The 15,484-nt window shown below is 38.5% G+C and overlaps 1 protein-coding gene across 4 annotated transcripts in view; it reads left to right on the top strand.

The window, feature by feature from the left end:
• Nucleotides 1–217: 217 nt before the first annotated feature.
• The window catches only part of LOC148644601 (ankyrin repeat domain-containing protein SOWAHC), a 131,095-nt gene continuing 115,828 nt past the window's right edge, over nt 218–15,484 (top strand). For all 4 annotated transcript variants that reach the window (XM_088613997.1, XM_088613998.1, XM_088614000.1 and 1 more), the window contains exons 1-2: nt 218–527; nt 2,022–2,083. In XM_088613997.1, the coding sequence (XP_088470123.1) occupies nt 389–527; nt 2,022–2,083 (201 nt within the window). In that variant the 5' untranslated portion in view covers nt 218–388. The remainder of the gene's footprint in view (nt 528–2,021; nt 2,084–15,484) is intronic.

The raw sequence follows: 15,484 nt of genomic DNA on the forward strand, positions 1-15,484 counted from the left end.
AAAGCCTAAACATCTTTAAGTTTATTCGAATTTAATAATAATAATAATAATAATAATAATAATAATAATGGGGATTATGAGAATAATTATGACTGTGTTTGTAGAAAAAGATGAAAATGTAGGAGTAAATAAAATTTAAAAGCTTTAATGATCATGGAGTGCTGGTAGTATAATAAAACTACATCTCCCATGATGCTTGGCTCTGTAGTTATAGCTCATTGGTGAATTAAAAAAAGAATGGAATCGGTGCTCCAAGATGCAATTGGCTGACGTGTTCGTCAATCAAATAAAAAGAGCGTACCGGTTGTCAAGGATACCGGAAGACCAGATAGCCGGCTGTTTAGAAGGGTGACGTCATCATTCATTGATACACTGTTATCAGGCAATAATGACTTCCTCGACTCCAATTGAGCTTGATAAGGAGTTTATTATATCAGCAATAGAGGAGAGAGGAGGCGAAATTAAATACCTGGACCTAGTAAATATTTTTAAGAAGGTTTTATATCAAGCAGACCATCAGGAAAGAGGTAGGATACATGCTGAGTATCACTGTGTTGATACTCGGTTACTAATATGTTTGTAAATGTTTTGTTGTCTTGTCCACAATTTAAATTCAAACATAAAGTGAGTGCGCTTTATTGTATATTGTTTTGCTTAGCTCAGCTAAACGGTTCGTGCGCTTATCTCTCTGAGTTATAGGATTACCGGACATATATTGCAAACAAGCGGTAATGGAATTTGTAGTTTCGCGGGACAGGTGGCTTATTAAAGTTAGAGAAAACGTGACATACAATTAATATTGCCGTGCATGCCTGACTCGTGCGTTCAAAAAATTGTCGTCGTACAATTGATGAAATAATGCTTTTTCTTGCAGGCTAAAGAGAATTCTATTGCTACCCGAAAAAAAAAAACTCACTGTTTGCCGTCCTGTACCATATAATCTTTATATTATTTAATAATAATGTAAAAGGACAAGAGCTGACATAACCCTGTGCTTGACCACCAGTGCATAAATCACCATAGAAGCTCGCCGGGAACCACGCGCAGGCTGGTGCACTTAAAACTCAAAATGCCTTAGGGACTATGCGTAATCTAATTTGGATTTGCAGACTATTATTAGAAAGCATTGCCTATTGTAGCGAACTAATTACTGCACAAACACAGTGGTTGTTTAAGTTAAATTGTTACAGTACAACAACTGGCAGGTTTGCACAGTTGTCCTAGAGTTTAAGTGTGTTTTCCCCCTTGCGATTTAAGTAGCGGGCTGGTAACGCACACAATGTTCAAGCGATTCATAAGGATTTTAGCAATTCCAAATCTGTGTCCTAAACCGATTAGTAGACGCCAAATTTACTTTGATGTATTAGCTTAGGGGTCTGCCACTCGGCAGCCAATTGAAATTCAAAAGAGTTTCGCTCGTTGTGCCAAGGGGATATCTGCGGCAAATAATGGATGTAATTTATTTTTGACCTTGCAATTTTTTATTAAATGATTAAAAATACACATGCATGTGGAAATGTAGAGCTCCTGTTATTTAATGCATCTTAAATATGGCTTCTGTACTTTCTGTATCCACACCTAGCCTTTGTCCACCTGTATTGATTCGTATTTAAAAAATATAATTTAGGGGTAAATAAATCCAGAACATTGATTAATTGTAATAATGCGTATTCGCAAACGTTAAAAAGAAATATCTTAATATCCCTTTCGTAAATAAAATATGTACACAAAATATTGTAATTTCAGTAATCGTTATAAACATTTTCATATATAAAATGTTATAAAATATAAAACTAGAAATGTCAGTTGTACCTTCAAATAAAATTGTTATTGTTAAAATAGAATTTAAGCAATTTAAGATAATAAAAAGCTTTTTGCCTATATCTGTTGATAATTTAAGACTGATAAATAACGCAATATAATTGTGCAATTGTGCAGTTTATATAAAGATGTGTATAGTATAGCTCTGTTAATACTATAAAATATTAGATAATGATTCACGTCTGTTTCTGTTAATGCAGAGCTTCAAAGGAAACGGTTTAAGGATCTGCTCACTTGTGCTGCCCGACTGGTGGAAGTGGAGGTAAGGGAAAAAAAACTTACACATAGATGTGTAAGAGAATCTCACAAAAGAGGGATTAATTGGCACTTAATGTGATTGAAAATAAGTGTACGTGCGACAAAGTTACACTAGCGGAGCCGCAAGCGCCGTGTGGTTTATTTTCGCTTACGGGATTCCTAACCTTAGTCGGCGTTTGCGTGTGCTAGTGTCACAATTTCCTCTTCTTTCTGGATTTTGGGTTAGCTTTGTAGTCTGTATTTCTGAATACTCTACCGAATCTTAGTTGAGAAAAAGAAAGCAAAGAGAACAGAAAAAGGGAATATGTTCACGATTGTGCGCTAAATGCTAAACACGGCTAAGACGTCTTTACAGCAAAAAAAAAATCAAGTACACTGTGTTTAACGGGGAGAAGCACGCGTCCAAATTATGAGGATTATGTGCATTTCTTATGTAATTTATTTATTTTCTATATTGAAGAACTAAAATCGGATTTTCGTGTCTCAGGTGTGCACCCCTTTGTGTATTTTGTCAGTGTAATTAAATAAGTAATTCCTGCAGGGATTGATCTTGTGGAGTCACACAGATCTTAAAATTAGTCTGGCTGCAGGAAATAACCCTGTGCTTTTTTAGGCACAATCCTAGTGCGCTACATCTCAGGTGTTTGGGGCTCAAAACACCTGTGAAAATGGTAGCGTTTCCACACAAGGTACTGCATTTTAATATTTCATGCACACATATATAGATATATTTAGTGGGACACCGTCTAAGTTGAACACAGTTCTCCACTACACTAGGCGTTTGTGTAGATAGTACAAAGTTGATATTTTAGAATAGGAAAGTGGTAGAATGAGATTTATCTGCCTAGTGTTTTGTTCATGTCCTGCTGCTTGTGGAGGATTTTTTTTTAATTGATCATCGTTTTGTTTCCAGCTCTGCATAGTAGCTATGGTATGTCATTATCCCAGAAGCATTATGAGCAATAACAAAAGTTAAATCTAACAATCAGAAACTTCATGTAGATGCATTCAATCACTGTAAAAGCACATTCTGAGCCAGGCCTGGCATTCCACAGGGGTATAGCAATGGCATGCCTAATAATTACTCTGGCATGTAAACTTAGCTTTCGAGAACAAAAGGCACAATCAGAGCATTCAGACTCGCCCTTATAGAGTGCACTGTGCTGCGTCTAAAATTTGAGTAAGTGCTTGTTACTGTGTTAGTGTATCATTAGTACTATGAGAAGCACAGATATTATGTCTTTTATTTAATTACTGTAATAGCTGCTCTGAGTCTGAGCTTTAAAATCCTATAGCCTTACATTCATAATAGTCTGTTCTCGCATAATCATTCTGTGTACAAGCAATGCATTAAAAAGTACTACAAAGAATGCCAACAGATTGGTTCCGTCACATCATTTTGCTGTCTTTGAATGTACTTAAAGGATTATGATTGATTATCCTGTCTCGCCAAAGAATGACTACACAGGTGTTCATCATTATATTAATTAACATCCCGAGAAAATGTCTTCTTAGCTGTGAAATATGAAGGCAGATGCATTAAAAGATAATTGAACTTGACTTAAGTTTTGCATCCAATACACAGAATGCAATGCAGAGCAAACATTTAGAACTAACACTAAAGGCTTTTTAATGTATGGTTTAAGCCAAATTGAGGAATATTATACATTAAGGTTGATTTTGTTTTGGTAAATAATGTTTTTGGTAAGTTCCTTCCTCAACACTGGATTGCTGTAGTTCTGTTTTTCTTTTTGCCAAAGTGCATTGCAACTCAGATGGCATATCTGCTTCAACACCAGTGTAAGATTACACGCTCATTGCCTCCTACTCATGTCATGATGCTTTAAATTCCCTTTTTATACGTGTTCTGTACATTCTACTGATTTTTACTATGTCAAACACCTATTACCTAATAGCATTACAGAATATATGGGTCGTTTATTAAGTCATATCTTTTAGTAGAATAAGATGTTGAAGTAAATTTGAAGAATGGGCTGGTCACTTGTCTTGGAGCGTTTCAAGAAAGTTGAAGTCCCTTACTGTGATTCATTGCAGTGCTACAGGGGACCAGGGAGGTAGAAAGGCTTTGTTGTGTTTTTTGCATTGCAAGTATGTTGTGCTTTAGCACGTTAACCACAAAGTTTGGCAATAACCAGATGTGTAAAAGTGTGTATATCCGACTTATATGCTAAAAATAAAATGCACAATGATGGGATTTCCACCTTAGGTGTTCACATACCCAGATCAATCCATTAATTCCTTTTGGATGCTTGGCAAAAGCAATCCATTTGTAAAGGTGATGTCTTCGGACAGGTTTGAAGAGTGCAGGCTCCAGGAACACCTCTCTGTGGTGCTGACGAACACCACACTACACATCAAGTGGTAAATGACACATCATAGGACTCTGCCTGATTCTAAGCTTTTTTTAATGAAAGGGTTTTAGCAGACACAAGCCATTCTTTCTGTAAGCACGTTATTGTGGTCCTGTGTAGTCCTGCTGTCATCGTTGCTTATTGCTAAACGGACTGAGACTGATTGTGGGTTAGCAGCGAAAAATGTTAACAGCAGGTTCCTCAGAAAGGATTTTTTCTTGGTGCCGTTATTGCCTTTAAAAATGATTACACTTTCTTTTTAAATAAGTGCTGTAATTCTGGCCTCTGAGATTGCACATCTCCAAAACCTTGCTATTAAAATGTCTTCGTGCTGTCCCTGTGTGACAACTGGTAGCATCTAACGAGCAGTCTTACCAGGATTTTCACAGGGAACATCTTCATTTACTTTAATCTCAATGATTCCATAAAATGTTATAGGAATATTTATTATCTCAGGAGGAACTGAATTTACAGGGTGTCTTAAAGTTTTTATGTATTTTTTCTATTTTATATTTCATAGTATCTAGATTGCTAAAAAAAGCGAGTATTTTTTCTTTGCCTTTTGTTTAATGAGATGTGAGGATGAGACAGACACTATGGTGTGTTTACACATCTTTCCTGTCTGCCTCTGAAATGCCACACACATCTCCAGAACCCCAGTCACACAGTCTTCACCTGTTTAATATTGAATGTGAAGCATGAAGCAGGGCCCAGTTTATAAATAACTAATTAAAAATAATTAAAATAATATCTTGGGGGTGTGGCGTTCTTGTTCAGGAAAGTCTGATAAATGAATTAATTACCTCAAGATACACAACAGAAATATTTATTTTGGCTGAGCAAAATACTAAAAAAATATAGCAATTTCAATTTTATGCTAAAGTAAACTGCTTTAGTTTTGTAATTTGCTGTGTCTTCCATTGCCAAACCATTAATCTGATGATGATGATGATGATGATTGTTAGTAGCAGTAGTATTAGTATTATCATTGCTCTTGTTGTTTCTGTTGTTATTGTAATAATGAACACATTGGTGTTGGCAGTAGTTCATTTCAGCACATCTGGAAAAGCCCTGTTGATCAGACAGTGACCGATGGTAATTCCAGTGATGTGGACTTCGTTTGTGAAACTTGCTCATGCAGGGTCTGTTTAAATGAAGTGTTTGTTTATACTGCTGTGATGGCATCTCCCTCCTCCTCCTCCTCCTCCTCCTCTGTGTGTGCTCTCTCTGCAATTGTTCACTGTGAATGGCAGTCTCAGGGCCTGCTAAGTGTTTAAATGATGACACTATTATGTGAAGTGATTTTGAAATGAGAGATTTCAGACAAAGATTGCGTCTGCTCCCATCTCCCCCGTATCTCACTGCTAGCTGTGTAGATTATGATTGATTTGTTTGTGACAGATTGCAGGAAGCAGTCATTGATTTTTCAATATTTTACCTAAAAATTATTTACAGTTGTAACCGTGGGGAGGTATTTCCATGGGCTGTCAGAGCTTGAAAGACTGGGATAATATTCCCTGCTCCATGACAAGACAAATTACCTGTAATGAGCACAGTAGCTGAAGGGTATACTTTTATTTTAAAATATGTCAATAACCCCAGTGACTAAACGAATATTGATTCAGCATAATGAATCCTGAGTAATGTGAAAATGAGCTCTTCAAGGAGCCTGGCAAAGGATTTCTTTTCAGCGCATTACAGGCGCTGCTTCATTCGTCGCTGCTGGTTTGTGAAATGATGCAGATTATAGGCAGATCATTAGCGAATTCTATGCCATTTCTCAGCATAAAGACTACAGATGGGCTCAGCCGATGAGAGGTATCACTTTAACCCCTTTCGGTCGCTCATTTTCATGTGCAGCCTGATTTACAATACTGGGCTTTACTAGCATGGACTGTCTCTAATGGTACAAAAGACTGAAACTAAAGACTTTTTCAGGCTGCAATTTTTTTGTGTATCTTTTTACTTATCCATGTCTAAACTTGTTTTATACTTTGTAACTACAGACCATTAATAACCATTTCATATTGCACTGGTGTAATATCATAACCATATATCAGATATTTTCTGAAACCTCTAATAAGGAGCCTCTTCCTTTGACTTAAGAGTGTAGGAAGCCCCTATTTTCTGTCCAGACCACGTGTTTAGAGGGTCTTGGTTGACAAAAACAGCTGGGGATTTAAAAAGCACCTGAGAGCTGGATTTGGGGACCCCCTGTGGTGTGACAGGGTTGATAGCTTCTGACACCCCCAGAGCCACTAGTCAATCATGATTGCTCTGGAATTCAAAGACGGCAGGGTATCAAGCTGCCTGGGCTCGTTGGCCCTTCTTGGACAGCACTGTGTTCTGCTGTTACTTTACAACAGTTATAAGGTTTTGATCACTTGCAAGTATTAGCAATTGAATATGTACCAGGCAGAATGTGAGACAAGGACAAAGGGAGTTCCCACTGTTCTTAACCCGGCCTATGTTCCAGATTGCTGCAGAACCAAGTGTGCAAGATCCTGGAAAGCAGGGCCTCAGCAGGGACAGTTCCTTCAAAACCCCTCAGAAAAGAAGCGCCTTCTGTCACTAGGTTTAAAAAGAGCACGTGTCACCTGAAGGAACACCTGGCTTGAGCAGACCGGACCGAAAATGAGGCAGCGGTTGACCAAAAAGCAGCAAGATTCCCATTCGTGACAGTTAACACCAATGGGGCATGATCAGGGCTGACTGAATGTCAAACAGTGTGACTTTCAGTTTGGAGGACTGAGAGGATGTGTCTGCGTGTACGAGGTTAGCTTCTGGTGCTATGCACATCGAAGACAAAGAATTGCTGCTCTGTTTTTGTGCCACATGAGTATGCATCAGGGCATAGCTTGCACTCAGAGCAGGAGTGTTCACTGCACAGTTATCTAGCTCTGTGCCCACTGTATACGCAATATCCAAGGTTCAGCACGTGCTAGTTCAGTGCACAGCTGGGCTGTGAATTCACTCTACATTGTAGAAAATGCACACCCCATGTATTGCAATATAATAAATGTAGTAAGCTTGAGGAATGGAATTTAAGTGGTAGAATTAATCACTGTATGAACCGATGGCTTCAGATATTAATAATAGAAGTGCACAAACAGAACCCTTCTTCAGATATATTATCTCCACCAGCATTGTTGTGATGGCAGCATTCAAATTGAAATATAGGTGATACACATCTTGTAACACTAGCCATCTTTAGAAAGAAAGGGACGTTTCACAGAATGTAAACTGTACATTTCTTCTGAAACAGCCAACGGACTTTTGTCTGATACTTCCTGAAAAACAATTATTTTATTATTTAAACCTTGTGAACAACACAGAAACTTATTTTTCGATTATTTTATACACTGCATATGCTATAACTCCTCTAAAAACCTTCATCCACACAATGCATTTATGAGCAAAGCATATGCAGTACTTCTAATAAAACACCTCAGTAATTTACATCACAAGCTTAAATGGTTATGATATATATATACACATATATTTTTTAAATATCTAATTATAATTTTGTCAAGTCATCAAAATCTGTACTGCAAGACCTATCTGTGCTTATGTATACTGCACACAAGAGTCCACAATGTTGAAGGATAGAGGTGACAGTCATTTCACTGAAAATTGTCACATCTCTGAGTTTGCATATTGAAAACGAAACTCCCGTTTGTGTGTTTTGGCTTATTAAATGTTACATATCTTATGCAACTGTTTCTATTTCTGGAAGTCAAACTAAAAAAAAAACTTTCAAGAGTCCTACTGTTAACATGTAATTTAATTAAAAAAAAGAAGAAGACTTAGAATTGCGTGCTATGTGTGCAGCTGTATGAGAGGCACTTTAAGTCAAAAAGCGGACCGTTTTTGGAGATTGCACATAATTACAAAGGATTTCTGAAATTAGGCTTGTAATGCTGTTTACATGTGGCTATAAAAAGAAAACAAACTGCAGTTCTAGACCAGACTTGGATTTTGCTGGAGTTGCTGTAAATCACAAACTGGTGGACCAGCAGACTTCCTGACTCCTGTGTGATTACTGTACACAGGACGCACCACACATCTACTTTAGCATACCTTCATTTTCAACCTCTTTTCTTCTAAAATTAAAACCTTTCTTCTCGACAAGCTTTAAATATGATATTTTAAATTCATCTCATCGTTTTACAGTTCTCCCCCTACTGTTCCTGCCTGCGTAGTTTGCCTCGTGTTTTAATTAAAGCAAAGAGGTGAAGTGTAAGATATACTTTTTGTGTTAGTTTTATGGAATACCAGGAACTCTAATTAAAGAACGTTGGTAGAACAGGAACATGAGCATTTTATCCTGCCATGGACTTCCATGAGGCACTGTTTTTTTGTACAGAAATGGCTTTGATGCTGTATCTTCTTACCTTTTTAGTCCCAGCAGAAATGTTTCATAAACACTGAACGGGAAACATCCTTCTGATTTAAAATTTAAATTGCTCTCTCCTGCCATTTCACATTCCATACGTGCCCAATTTCATTCTCATTCTTCAGGCGCAGAGATATTGAATTTCTTTAAATGTCTTTGTTGCGTTTAAACAGCTACAATAGCTTTATTTTATGTGTCATGTATAATCTGATGAAATAACAATACGAGCATGACTTTATTTTTAATTCTTCTTTTATAATGAAGTATTTGAATGAGGCCCCGGTCTTCTTCATCGAATAGTATATTGCCTTGAAATTGTACATACAAGCAATCCCAATGTAGCAGTGGAACTACGGAGTCTTAAGCATGCCATGACTGTAGTTGTGTTGTCGTTAGTATAATCTGACTGGAATCTCCATTTGATTTCAAGCCACTGTGTAAGTGATGTCATTTGGACTTTTCTGCAGAAAAACCTGAATCTGCTGAATTATTTTTTTCCTGTAAAGTGGTGTTGGCTGAAGTGTAGTAAATCCTTGAGTTTGTGAGATAAATCAGTCTGTGTCTATCTGTTGTACCTTGTTGTGTATTGATTTGACGCAGCTTTGCAAGTTTGAATAAAATAATTGACTGTCTGACGTACTCCTTGCAAATTGCACGGTGGATATCTTTGAAAGCTTTTATTTAGGGACGAGTGGTTTTGAGACAAAGAGAGAAAAGGCTTCAGTAAGTAAAGCTAAAATAAAAACGTCCCAAGGCTTAATATGTTTTCTCCTACGTTTGTCAGTGGGTAGAGAAGATGACTGGTAAGACATTACATTTCGTAGGTGTACTTTGTTTGTCAGAACTACGTCTTTGGATTAAAAAATATTAAGTCATTTTGCAGGTTTTAGCCTCATCAGGCTTGACATCTTAGGTTGCAGTCATTCCTGCCTGTTCCATTACTTTTTTAGCTTATTTTCCTTCACTAACTCTGTTTCTAGCAATGCTGTTCTCTAATTTATTAAAGCACTTAGGGCTGTTCTATAAACCCATATTCATTTAACAATGATATCAGTCTCTTGAACTCTCATTCATCCTGTCCAGTTGTAATTACAATTCTGAGTGACACCGTGTACATGCGTATTTCTGGACACTCCGTAGAAGTGCCTTTACATAGTTTGATCACAAATTGAACATGTCTTCATGCGTTTTCAGAGACCCTGTAAATTCTATTAAAATATGTTTAAGCATACACTTAATTAAATATCACTCTCTTTGTATCTGTTTTTAATGCAGGTGTTTTGGCCGCATCTCTGCTGATGTTGTAGATAAGTACCCAGGCTTGAGAAATTGAAAAGGCAGCGATATCGAGAGAAATCATTGCACTGTTGCACACACACAGCAACGTGATATTTTGCACTTGGGCTGCAGCATTAAAGCACAAGGCTAATACAGCAGAGGCCAGTAAGTGTTTGTGTTTGAAATAAGATCACTTCCTAGCACCCTGTACCTTGTGCATGCGTTTTGTTGGGTGATTCAGGTGTTGTTGTTTTTTTTTACTTCAAGGTACAAAAAGTCCTTTGGGTATTTGCTCTGTTTTTTTTTTCTTTAAAATCTCCGTTATTTATTTCCTTTTCAGAGCAAACTCAACCCCTCTGAAAGCTTCATGCTAATGGGAATGATTTGTCTCTTAAGCTTGCAGTGCCTTCTTCCTGTGATTATCCTGCTTAATGTGTTTACGGTAACTCCGGCATCTGTGGCTGTTCACCTTTCAGCGTTACAACATCTGTAGCCCAAAGTGGTACACGCACCGATTGAATGTAAATAGAACAGAAAGGGATATGCAAGAACATCAAAGGCTGACTGCCGCTGCCGTTCCACCTGAAAATGTCAACAGAAATTTATTGAAGCCTCAGATGATGAGGGAGAAGTGGGTTCTCGTTCTAAACTGGTAACTTTGCTCTGCTTTAAGTCAACAAAGGCTAAGCTGCAGAGCAGGTCTCTTCACTGAAAGAAAATGCTCAAACCTGAAGAGCAGGAGAAGACGGGAAAGCAGTATATCAGTGGGTTAAGCTGAAGCATATTTGTTTTTCAGACTAGTACAGTTTTTAACAGACAACTCTTGCTAATCACTCCCAGTGCAGTGTAGCATGTAATTACTCCACCGAAGGCTTGCTTTTCACAGCTTAACACTAGGTGGTTTGACTTCTGCTTCCTTGTCTTTCAGTGCCTCTCTAAGGTTTTGCAGACACGAAAGTTAAGCTTCTTCTCAATATTTTGAAAACAGTCAGCTAAGAAAACACGGGGGGAGGGGGTGCGTGGAAGTGAGATTCCTCTACGACTTAGTGGGCTCGTATGTGTGCAGCTTTGAAATAAATGCCACACTGGAATCAAATACAGTGCCATTGGCTCAGAGCAGGAACAAATGAGCACTTTGGGAGCTTTCACTGTTGCAAAGCAAATAACATTTCTTCGCATTCTGAAATGAAAAGCACAAAAGAGTAGATGTTCTATTTCTTCTCCCTTAAAGAAAGTGTGTAACAAGCGTATTTGTTTAAGTAGATGTACAGAATGCATTTAAATTTAATTAAATTTACATGGTTTATTTGGCATGTGTGCGGATATATCCCAACACTCCCCCTCCCCACGCAAACGCTTTTTTCTCCCCTTTTGATTAAACGCAAGAGACTGCCAGTCTGCGGGGTGATTTTTTTTTTTTGGGGGGGGGTCTGAATGCTGATAAGAAGAAACAATGCAAATTCATCCTGAAAGGGCGACTCGGAGAGAACAGGTAGAAGCCAGGGTGGGAGAAATCCCATAATTCCTATTAGTTCAATTTCATGGCCTCCCTGTGATCCACCCCTTTGACAGGAGCCTTTGTCTTACTCGACTCGTCGAGCTGAGCTCCCTGTCCAGCCAGAGGGACAGGGCTCAGCCGCTAGCTGCGACCCCACTGCAGGTGCCTGCCAGGGCTGAGCTCGCTCTGCAGTCACCGAGCGAGTGGTGTTGTACTTTCCTATTCCGGCCTGTCGCAATTCGTGTTACATTTGGGGCTGGGGGGGGAAAATAATAATAATGCCTCTCCTGCAAATCTCTGCAAGGACTACACATTTCTCGGCCTACATTTGCTGCCGGGCCAGCCAGCTCGGTTCTGCAGTGTTGAGAGATGTGGGGCTCCAGTGTAGCCTAGTTACTCGGGCGACCTTTCGATCAGTAAATAAACGGGAAAGGATGTTGCTCGCCTTTTTTTTTCCCTGGCTATGTCTTTATATTAGAATGACGGCTGCTGCAACCTCAACAAGTAAAGAGGCCCTTGACTTTTTTTTTTTACATTTTATTTTCTTAGTTCTCATAGCCAACAGAAGAGCAGACTTCAAAGTCAGTCTAGAGCCAGTAGGCTGGGGACACTAATCCTCCTATGAACCTCTCTAAATCATCTGTGCCCCTGACAGCTGTTGTAGGCACTTACAATATCATTTCAACCAAATGTGCTATCATCCACATGGCATCCTGCCCATACCTTAAAAATATAACAAGGGCTAGTTGGTCTATAATGCAGTAACACTTTTTAGTAACACTATTGTGCCACAACCTGGGTACGATTGGCTCATGGATAAATAAGTTGATAAAGATGCAGTAATAAGGGAGATGGCACAAAGTGTGTTTATGGACATTGGTCCCTCTTCATCAAGACAAAATGTTGTTTTCGTTTTTTTTTCCCCATAACGCTTTTTCTTCTTAAAAATATTAGGGGCACAACGGGATCACATATTTGTGCAAGCAATCCAAAACATTTTTTTAATGTATTCTACACAAATTAGCTAAGGTCCTGGAGGGCAAAGTGACAAGAGGTTACTTATAAACTATGTGTTTAATTAATTGAAAAATGCTCAAATTGCTTTTACAGTTGTTATGTAAAAAAAAAAAAGAAGAAAAGGATCCATGTTGCCAGTACTCAACCATAATTAGAACCCCGGGGAATTAAATATTTAGCATTAGTAATGTTACAGCACTTAGGACACAAATTTCTATTTTAGTAATGAAAGCAATACAGGGGAAGTGCAAATGGCTGTAACGACAGCTGTGACAAGAGCAACAGCCTGGGATATTTCAATAAGACACCTCATTGGAGAGCCAGTCCTGCCACATTACTCATTTGTAAGAGATATGCAAGTTTAATTCCCAGCGGTAACACATTACGCAAAGTATTTGGATCTCTAATTGGATGAAGAACTACTGCTCCTGCGAATACCCCTTTGCAACTGGGTGGAAAAAAAAACACTTAGCTACTTTCCCCCACCACCCCACCCACCACCCCCCTGCCCAACTCCCCACCCCCCACCCCCACACACCCCTAAAACACTCTGACACGGGCTCAAGTTTTTGTCAGCTCTAAACTGTCGTCGTGAAGCCCAGAAAAAGAAAAAAAAAACAAGGGAGAAAAGAGCTCTTGTTTATTTAAAGTTTAATTACATTTTGAGTGTAATTGCTTTCAGTGATACAGCGTGGAAAGTCGGATATTGGGATTTAATGAACTATACCAGTGGATGGCAGAGGACCCAGAGGGATTCATTGCCCAAATTAACTGGAGAGAAGTATTTGGTTTGGACACAGTATGATGGCTGAACTATGCTTAATGCCTAGTTACCGAGATGTCTCACAGTTTCCTTCTCATTCTGAACGGGCCATGTACAGACATCAGCAGCTGACTGCTGCAACTGCTGTACTTGTCAAACAGTATTAAGTTACCTGCTAATAAGAAATAATAAAGGTTATTTAGACTAAAAGGCTTTGATCTCGGCACACAGTAGGATTTAGATGCATAAGGGAGGGGGGAGTATGTTTTGAATGCAGTAATTAGAATTTTGTGCAACTGGAAGAAAGCGTAGAAAAGATTAATTCTGACTGTGAAGGTTTAACAAGGCGTTGTTAAAGACAAGAGTGCATCAATAACAAACTAGACAAACAAGACTGGTGTGAACGGAGTACACGTTCCGGTTTATTTTTTGGGTTTGGTATTGTTTTCAAATATTAGATAACGTTAAATATTGACAGCTGTGGTAGTCAGATTCAAACTGTGAAAAACATTCCCTGCATATATATTGTGTTATAGTTACACAGAGTTATATAAATACTAATTTTAATACATTTATATTGCCTCTGGCTCTCCAGAAGAGAGGTGTGTCAGCCTTTCTGACATATTGTGAAACATTGTATTAACTGTTCATAGGTAAAAAACAGCCTGAAAATGTAGTAATCTTGAAAATGTAATCTTAGCTGTAGTACTCGTTTCCATTCGTATAACTCCCTAAAACAGAGGTGTCTGTTCGCTTGTATTGTTTATTTCACATTTATTTGATCTTTGTTCTCCTGCTGACACTCAGAGATATTCTAATTGGTAAAAACTAGGCCTGGAGGACAATATAGGCGATTAGAGCCCCAGTTTGCAGAATGTGGGTTTGGTAGTCCCCCCTTCCAGTGACATTTAATCAACACTGCTCATTTTATATTGCTGTCTTTCCATTTCTGTTCCCCCTTCATTCCCCCCTCAGTGTTGCAGCTCTGCCTCCCTGGCTTCTGATACAGTACATCCAGGAAAATGCAGGTCTGTGGGAATTGTGCACACATGTTGCTCTATGTTGCAGTCTTCCCTTAGCACTTTAAGAGAATGGACAGTTGCACAAAGGCCTATATACAATACTAAGTGAAGCAGGGATCTGTATTGTACTGTGCTCCACAGCTTAATGGCATCTTGTAAATGTGACATTTCTGAGGTGTGCCATACCAGGAGGAAAAAGAAAGCTGAAAGCCTAAACGAATATTCTGTTTTCAATTTTTCGGTCATGCTAAAGAAGAAAAAGAACTAAATGCATTGAGCTAAATATTTAAATATCTGCTTAGAATGCATTCCATTTTCAAGTGTGAAATCTACCTTTCAGACTGCACGGATTACTGCAAATTAAAACTCTCCATTGCATGTATCCACAGTGTACTCAGTATAAAAGTGGAGAATAATGTAAAAAAATGCATATAAAACTGTAAAATTACTGTCCTTTTAGAGAAATCGGCGTCGTACACTAGAGGCAAATATGCTAATTGGGATTCTCAAAGTAGCTCAAACCTCAGGTTATTTCATTTTCCACAATAGCTTGGATTTTGCTGAGATGACAGGGCGTGCAAGAGAACTCAGGTTTTATGAGCATGTAATGGAAGCTTTTTGAGAGAAAAGAAGCCCTTTATGCCTTGAAGAGAGTGGAACTGCTTTATAGAAAAGAAAGTGCTCTCCTTCTTGCAGTGTTTGCGTGATACAGTGTTGATCACAAAACATGAAGATAGGTAGTTGGCGGAGCAAATCGTATTTCTTTTGCAATTTACACAGAAACAGTTGTGTGTATAACAAACAGGGATTCTTTTGAAAGCCTCTTTATCTAAACAACTGTCAGTCTGCAGTTTCAGTTGTCATAGCTGTGTGTGTGTTTTCCTGAATTACCCGAGATATTTGTTTTGTGTTTATCAGTCATCAGCCCATCACAAAGGCTATTCAGAACAACTTCAGGCAGGTCATCAGACTAGCTCCAAACCCTGCCAGTAGTGCCTCTATCAGCTCTTCATCCCCACGGTGTGAAACTGCTGGCCTTGTTTCTTTTTACTTAGCCTG

Source organism: Lepisosteus platostomus, chromosome 20 (assembly GCF_059453375.1).
Source record: "Lepisosteus platostomus isolate fLepPlt1 chromosome 20, fLepPlt1.hap1, whole genome shotgun sequence".
Taxonomy (NCBI): domain Eukaryota; kingdom Metazoa; phylum Chordata; class Actinopteri; order Semionotiformes; family Lepisosteidae; genus Lepisosteus; species Lepisosteus platostomus.